Raw genomic sequence first — 8,935 nt, forward strand, 5'->3', positions numbered from 1 at the left:
CTCTCTGTTGGCTCGCCTGCCACGCCCATTCCTACTTGGTTGTTCCACCGTGTTGACTTTCGCTGTAGTCTTTTTATCTGGCATCGCCGTTACGCCAGATTTTGCTTCAGCATGGGTGCCATCTTCCTCTACTCGGATGTGTTAATGCACTCTCTCCATTAGGGCCTCCATCGTGAGGGGTGGCATCATTGTTATTGAGTCCCTCAGTTTGTTGCCGACTGGTAAACCCCGTTTGTATTGCGCAATGGCGAGGTTTGTAGGGCAATCCCCAATCTGGTTGAAGGTTTCCCAATAGCAACTGTTGTAAGACCTCAATGTCTCCTTTTCGCCCATATCAATGAAGAGTAGCTAATTGATCTCTACTGGTGTCTTGGTGTTCGTTCTGAATCTAGTCACGAACGCCTCTGCTAATTGTGCCCATGAGGCGATGCTGCCTTTTAGTAGCCATTCGAACGAGGTTAGACCTAGATCACCAAGGCTAGATGGGAACAAGATGCACATTAGGGCCTCGTTTCGCCGGTATACTGCCATAACCTGGCAAAAGTGGCTTAAGTGCATGTATGGGTCCGTCTTCCCTTCATAAGTAGTAAATTTGGGCTGGTAGAAGCCTGAAGGTAGTGGTGCGTTCTCTATTGTCAGAATGAATGACGAGCTCTGTAACCTTACTAATACCTTATCCGCTGGTTCGTAAGCAAGATGCGGTATTGGCGTCCCTACCTCGACACTTTCGTGTGTCGTAGGGGCCAATCGCTGTAGGGCTGAAACTCTGCGAGGATCACGAGCCCTGGTGTCTTCTTTTCATCGGGCCCTTTCCTCCAGCATTGTTCGTAGGTCCGCAGATCTAGGCAACTCCGAGTGCCTCGATGTCTTATGATGCATGTGCGAGGGCCGATAAGTGCTTTCCGACGTATACGACCTCTCAGTCCTTGTTCTCTTAGACCTGGAGTAACGAGTTCTAGAAGTCTTTGATTGAGTATCGCCTGTTTTAAGGCTCTTGCTTTCTGCTTGCGATGGTGTGACCTGCCTGTCACGATCTTCTGAGTGGCGAGAGGGCGTGTTGCCTTTACATCCTTATCCTGTCGCCATCCCTTTCCTTTTATCTGGCGCTTCATTGTCTCTATGTCTGCCGCCATCTTCCTAATTAACTCATCTCGCTCCCTCACGCGATCCTCCAGAACTTGAGGATCCAGCCTCCGCCTCTGTCTTTCAGGAATTTGAGAGCGACGGGGGCTAGTGCCTCGTCTTTCCCTCGCATCCCTCTGGGAGTTCCGTCACTAGGGTTCTAAATCCGCCATGGGTGGGATGGAAGGTAAACCTTCGTGCCTCCCACCCCCCTCCGGGGTTTGCCCATCAACAGCGGATTGCGGCAAGTCTTCATTGTGCGCCATTGCTTTCAACTAGAGAGGAAAACTTGATCAATAGTTTTTTTTCTTTGTCTATTTCCCACAGACGGTGCCAATTATACGAGCATGGAATAATGTTCTCGTATAATCCTGTAACGCCCTCAAAATAAACCCATAAATCATACATTCTTGGTATACTTAAACATAAGAGAATGAAGCATAATTACATTTCATCAGAGTATTCATTACAAAATGTATTACATGTTGACAACAAAAGTAAATGCCCTATAGGCTTACAACTTTCCAAGTCAACACTTAGTTACAAAAAGGAGAGTACTAACTCTACACAAAATAAGCCCTTGGCTTGATATACATGTAATACAACAAAAAGAACGACAAAATAAAGTTAGACAGCATCAAGCCTCCCAAGCTACGTCCTTGGAGGTGGCATGCTACCTGTACCTGAAAATGATTTCTCATATAGGGTGAGCCACAACCCAGTAGAGATATACTAAACAAAATATAAGTAATGACTAAAACAATAACATTTGATAGATGGTTAGCACTTATAATCCAATTACATCATAATATAGTTCCATGACAATTATGTCCATGTTACGTTCCACTTTCCATTTCTTATCCAATTTCCCAATTCATAATAATGGCTCAGAACCTGGCCAAACAATTTAAATGAGATTACATCTCATATCAACAATACTTCCATTTCAATTGAGATAACAAATCATATTAAACATTTCATACTTTACATTAGATACACATAATTGCTGTATCAATCTCGAATAAAACGCTTCCGTACTTTATACATGATACCCAGATTTGCTATGTCAATACTTCAATAGATACACATTTTTGTTGTATCGATGGAGTCCATCCCCTATCTCCTCCCAAACAATATCCGATTTAGGAGTTCATCCCCTATCTTCCCCTAAACCGTGGAGTACATCCCCTATCTCCTCCCACATAATACAATGTATATAAACACATATCATATACATAATCAATCAATACATAAATTTGATGTATTATTCTAACCGTCATATCTGATGACATATTCAATGTGATTAGTTTTAGTTTTCCCTAATCAACATACAGTGTCTACAACAATCAAGACCATCCTCCACCAATAGCCCAAAGCAGTTATTTCTAAACAGAAAATAAATGCACGAAACCGATACAATATCAACATTTTAATGGGTGAGTGATTAATTAATCCAACTACACTATTCAATCCCATAATTCCCCAATTTCATGGATTTCAACTCAATTCCACACTTTTCCCAAATTAATTATACCAATTAATTTATTACAACATATTTAGGGCATTATTCCCTTATTCTCAAATAATGATCCTAAGACCAAATTCCACCAATTCAACTCTCAAACCCACATTTCCAAGGCTCTAAATATACATGGAGCTTTAAAACACAAAACCCCTCTTTTATAAATTACAACCAAACCCTAACTTTTCCCAAAATCTCCCAACATCACCAACTAATCAAAATGACCAAAATTAAAGACAAAGCTCATAAGATGGAGTAGGATATCCCTACCTCGAGATGAAGAGCTCAAATGGAGGAGATGACCAAAATCCAAAGTGCTCCAAATCCAAGATTTTTCAGATTAAAAGGAAGCCCTCAACACCCTCTATCTTTCTTACAAAGAGCCTAGGCTAGAAACTCACTAGAAGTAGATCAATCCCTAGAGAGAAGTTGTTTAGAGAGAGAGAGAGAGCTCAGATCTAGGGTTTTTGAAAAAGAAAGAGATGAAAAAGTGAAGTGTAATTCCGCTGCTGTCTACTGATATACGTATGACCCGCTCGAGCGGAGAATAGGACGCTCGAGCGTCAGACACAAAAACTGGACCTGCTCGAGCGCAAAGATGCCTACTCGAGCACCAAGACACAACTGCAAAACACACCCGCTCGAGCGCAAAAGGAAAGCCGCTCGAGCGTAGATTTTCCCCTTCTAGTATTTTTACAGACAATGAACTACCCGCTCAAGCGCCAAGATACCCGCTCGGGCGCGACCTGCTAGAGCGTGAAAAACACACCTGCAGAAGTTTTGCAGAGGCACGAAATGCTGAGAGTGTGTAAACCCCGCTCGAGCGCAATAAGACCCGCTCGAGCGGACAAAAAATCAAACTCCGCTCGAGCGCTAAGGGACCCGCTCAAGCGTACCACCAAAATTCTGGGGAACAAGGAATGGGACAAAAGCTCAACCAACCTGTTCAAAACACGCCCAATACATCCTAGAACTCAAACACACGGAATTAAAGGATAACAACAAGATATACAACCACCAACTCCACGGAACCTAAGTCCGGAATACAACAATCAAAGGAAGGGAAACCGGGATCACTATAAATCCTGTTGATCAAGTTTGCGCTCCAAACGTCATCGTTTTACTCCCTGAAAATACAAACGTGAGCTAGCCGGCGGGTGTGTGTCGGATACCTCTCCGATGCCTAAGTTAGCCAAATAGACAAATAGGTTAAAGCTCTGTGTATTCGAGAATCAAAGTTGTGATACCTGTACATAGGTTATGTTGTGAGCTTTTATAGTTTTTGCCTGGCACAATCCTAGTAGGACTCTTATTCCTCAATGTAGAGTTCTTCTAGGAATCACACTCCTAAAAGATAATGCTTATCCTTCAACACCCTCCTCACTGCTTAAACCAAGTGAGATGGTTTTACCACGGTTGAATGACAGTATGACTGAGCTAACACTAGCCCTTTAACATACTCAATCTGGTGTTGTCATATGCAACGCCTAGCTCGGTCCCTGTCCACTTATACCTCGGTTTGGCTGTTTAGACCGAGCTAACCGCAGCAGCCTCTGACCGAGCTAGCAAGGGTGAGGTCCAATTTAGCGAAGCCAAAGCACCTCGGCCCATAGCTCGGTCCAAACTTCTCCTAGCCCAAGCTCGTTAGTGTTTAGACCGAGCTACAGCAGCTCTTATCTCGGTCCGACGTGCGGCCCAACTTCCAAAGAAGCCTCTTCCTTAGTTCAGCCCAATTTATTTATAAATTACCCTCTCAATTCCAGTATGTGTATATATATATTGAGAAGCCATGTCTAACAAAACTTGTGCCAATTAATTAACTATAATCATTCGAACGAAGACTGAAGTGGGTTTCCCAGTAGAGAATTCTACTTCTACATGTAAGGTTCAACTTTCTGGGCAACCAAACAGAGGGCGTTTTTTTTTTAATAAAAAAAAATGGAAAATTGGAAGAAGAAAATAAACATACATTCCTCTACCTCTTAGGACATGTTTTTTTTATGTTGAATGGGTTTATTTTTTGTATTAGTTTTTGACTTTTTAGCTAATGTTTGAAATTTAACCAAAATAGATAGGAGTTAAATTAATCTCTTTTTTTCTTTTTTCCCTTGAATGACACTTAGGGCATGTTTGATTAGTAGTATTAGTGGTACTATTTTATTAACCGGTTAATCAAGATGGTACTATTTCATGGGATTATTAATCAAACAAGGCCTTAGTTTGAGTTTTATTTATTGCATAAAACACATGTTTATGAGTTTGTATAACATTTTGATAACATTTGAATTTATTAGTTTCACTACAAGAAATTACACTTTTGGCGACTACTTTTGGCGACGACGTCAATTTTTCATAGCCAAAAGTGTATTTTTGGCGACACAGTGATGAATTTCGTTGGTAAAAGTAAACCTTTACCGACGCAATTTATTGCCGTCACTAAAAAAGGATAACATTCACTAGGCGCCAAAATTTCAAAAATTTTAGCTACGATGCTTATTTTTTAGCAACACAACGAGCGTTGCTATTAGTGTGCTTACTTTTGGCGACGACATATTGGCATGGGCAAAGAGTTAAACATTTAGCGACGATAACACTATTCGTTGGTAAAAGTTTTACTAGTGAAACGAGATGATTTAGTGATTTATGCTTTTATTATAACTTTTGAAAAAGTTTTAAATATTCTAGTTATTGAATTGTAAAATTAAAGTGATCATTGAATTAAATTACAAAATGAACCTATCAAACGTAAACACACTCTTAAGTTGAGATGACTAATTTGAGATAATTTAAACTTTTCCAAAGAATGTGGTTAGATTATCAATTTTAATATGTTTGGTTTTATTTTCAGAAATTAGTTTCAAAATTTTTTTTCCAAAAAATTAAAAAAAAAGGGTGAAATGTACAACTGAAAAAAAAAAAATAGTGTCAAAATGAAAATTTCAAATGCCAAACACTAAAAAATTATATAAAAATAAAATAAAATTTCACGGCACAATTTCTGTCGTGAATAGTATGATAAAAAATAAATAAAAAATACCAAAGTAATACACGTTGGCACCAACAACCAAAAAAAAAAATATGTTAAAAAAATAAATAAATCTATCAAAATACACCTAACTCTTTGTCTTCTAATCATAAAGGAAAATAGAAAATAGCAGGAGAAGAAAGAGGAGACGAGAGGGAGAGTGGAAAGGAGCAAAACTGAGAAGAGATGGAGAAAAAAGAGGGTTCGAATGAGCAAAACCGCCAGACAAGGGTTTCAATCTCTCTCGATATTGCATTCTCTACCCAATTTTTTCTTTGAATTCGAAGATTTGTATTCCGACTTCGATTAATTAGATGTTTTGTTGTTTTTGTGAAGTGAAGGTACACTCTCTGCTTAATGTTTTAATGTTGATTTTTGGGATTTTTTTTTAAAGAATGATATGAGTTTTTTGAGGTTTCATATTAGGGCTCGGGTTCTGAGATCTTTCGGCGCATTTTTATTTTCTGATACTTTTTTGAGTTTGAGATTTCTTGATGCTTTGAGACGATTAGTTGTTTTTGAATGGGACACTTGTGCACCTCATTTTTTTCTATTGGGTTTATCATTATGTTGGCATTTTGTGAATGATTTGTTAGGTATATGGGGTGAAGATTTAATCTGGAGAGTTTCTGGGTTGAGGAATTGTGATTTTTAAATTTAGGTTTTAATGATTTTAGGACTTGCAATTTGGGTATACCAACACAACAAAAATAAGTGTGAATCATCAAATTACTCCTCGAAAAGATGATTGACTATTGAAATCAATGAAGACCCTATCACTTGATTTGATACTTCACAATTGTTTTTTTGGTTTTTATTGAAAAAAATATAAATTATGGTTGTGCTGTTAAAATTTTTGTTCGTTTAGAACATGTATGATACGGGAAAGGTATATTGAAATTGAAACAAAATGTGTATTTATATCTGTGTATTTAGAACATGTGTATTTGTTCCTTTTGTGTGATTTTGAACTCAGATTTCTATAAATTGAGTTTTTTTTTTTAGATGATTGAACACAAAACAACTCGCTCTCTGGAGTTTCAAGAATTTTATTTGTGTAAATTGGGTCTTTAGTCACTTTATTACAGTTAAATTATTAAATAAGTTTGATAATATAAATATTGACTTGTAGTATTAAATGTTGACTTCAGAGTATTTAGAATGAAATTTTATTTTGACCACTCACTTTCTTAATATTAAGTATGAGGTTGTTTCTTTTATATTCTAAGAAATTGCTATTACAATTCTTTGATATGTTACATTCTCTTGTTGTGTGTATTGTGTTTGCCTTTGGGTGCTGCTACTGGAAGATGATCAGTGGAGGCTTTCAAAACAGAGCTTGCTGTGCATCTGCTAGTGCTGTTGGAGATCTATTCCTGCTAGTTGCTCCTGCTGATTTTTGCTGCTGCAAAGCTATTTTAGGTGCTGATTTTTGCTACTGGTTTTTTTCTTGGCTTTGGTTGGTTGCTCACCAACTCTTGATGGCGTGCTAGCAAAGGATTGGACGAGCATATTGGTGCTAACCTAATTGGGATTGGTATGTCTCACTATGATACTTTTTGCACTCATCTCTTTTCCTTTCTTGATGTAATGAGTTCTTTGTTCATCAATAAAAGTTTTATTTTGCCAATCTAAAAAAAAAAGAAAAGGTAAGGACCTAAAACAGTTAAATATTGTTTTAGTTTGTGAGAAATTGATTTTAGGTTTTTATACTTATAATTGGTATGTTATAATTTGTAGAATCTATAATAATTTATATTTTAATTTAAAACAGTGGCTAATTACAATTTGGTTGGGTGTAAATGTCTAGCATTGGTCTATACTATTTGGGTGCTTAACTGGCACTTATTGAAACACTTCTTACTTGTATTACATATCTTTTGTAAGTTAACATGATGATTGAATAGAACATGAGATAGCATGGGTGTTACTGTCATTCAATGCCTTTTGTTATTGTGATACATTCTTTCCTATAATCAAATAAATGTTGTGACTTTTTTATTCATATACTCGTGCTTATATTGACTATAAAATTATTATCCAATTTATTGCTATTATTCTATATACTTAATTTTTTGTCCAGGTGTATATTCTCCTATTGTTTATTGTCATTCTTATGATAATATGTGCACTAAATATTATGTTCATTATTTTGTATCATTTATTTCACTGCTACTCATTTGCTACAAGCTGCACTTAAAAAAGTAATAGGCTAGGAAACATCACAAGCTGGTTCATTGGTGGCTTTTGATCGTCTTAGATTTGATTTCAACTTCCACCGGCCACTTTTGGATAATGAGCTCACGGAGATTGAAGGACTGATCAATAGCTGGATTGAGGACTCTACACTTCTGCAAACTAAAGTGATGCCTCTAACTGATGATAAAAAAGCTGGGGCTATTGCAATGTTCGGAGAAAAATATGGAGAACAGGTTCAGGTTTCTATAAAATATTTTCTTTTGTACTTCTGAGTTCTGACAGAAAATGGTGTTAAAATATACGCTCATTTCACAACACATAAATGCTGTAACTTATGGAACATACTTTTACATAGGATTTGATTTTTCCTTCAAATACTGTGATTATTTTAGGTACGTGCTGTAGAGGTTCTGGGTGTATCCATGGAACTATGTGGTGGCACTCATGTCAGTAGTACTTCTGAAATACGTGGCTTGAAAATAATCTCAGAACAGGGGATTGCGTCTGGAATCAGACGTATAGAAGCCGTTACTGGTGATGCTTTTATCGAATTCTAGAGATAACTACATGAAACAGCTCTGCTCCACTTTCAAAGTATGTTTTCTTTTGTAATCTTTTTGCTAAATAAAGAACACCTGATTGTTTCCAATGTTTTCATTATTAAAATTCATTCTACAAATGTGAAAGCTGAAGATGTACCAGCCAGGGTAGAAACACTATTGGAGGAATTGCGAATGGCAAGAAATGAAATTTCAGCTATTTATGCTAAAGCAGCAGTTCACAGAGCCTCAATCATCGCAAACAATGTATTGCTTGTGGGAAATTCTAAAAATATCAGGTATTAAATTAACTTTTGTAGTTCCATCTATTTTAAAGAGTAGAAATTTGTGACCTAGTTGAGGCAGGTTTATAACTGATGCTGAAAAAGCTAGGGCTATTGCAATGTTCGGAGAAAAATATGGAGAACAGGTGCAAGTTTCTATAAAATCTTTTCTTTTGTACTTCTGAGTTCTGACAGAAAATGGTGTTAAAATTAGTGACAGCCTAGCAACTTCATATATTTGGTA

The 8,935-nt window shown here is 37.2% G+C and overlaps 1 protein-coding gene across 1 annotated transcript; it reads left to right on the forward strand.

The window, feature by feature from the left end:
* Positions 1–1,293: 1,293 nt before the first annotated feature.
* On the forward strand, positions 1,294–8,425 carry LOC145800141 (alanine--tRNA ligase, chloroplastic/mitochondrial-like). Its single transcript, XM_082889782.1, has 4 exons — positions 1,294–1,309; positions 7,753–7,769; positions 7,886–8,107; positions 8,261–8,425. The coding sequence occupies exons 1-4, from the start codon at positions 1,294–1,296 to the stop codon at positions 8,423–8,425; spliced, it is 420 nt and encodes a 139-aa protein (XP_082745908.1).
* Positions 8,426–8,935: the final 510 nt, after the last annotated feature.

The sequence above is a fragment of the Camellia sinensis genome, chromosome 10 (genome assembly GCF_055761805.1).
Source record: "Camellia sinensis isolate YWXY chromosome 10, ASM5576180v1, whole genome shotgun sequence".
In the NCBI taxonomy this organism is placed as follows: domain Eukaryota; kingdom Viridiplantae; phylum Streptophyta; class Magnoliopsida; order Ericales; family Theaceae; genus Camellia; species Camellia sinensis.

Excerpts from the sequence above, each read along its gene's own strand:
- LOC145800141 (XM_082889782.1), top strand. Across the intron at positions 8,108-8,260 it reads AATATGGAGAACAGGTTCAG|GTACGTGCTGTAGAGGTTCT; the intron begins GTTTCTATAAAA and ends TGATTATTTTAG.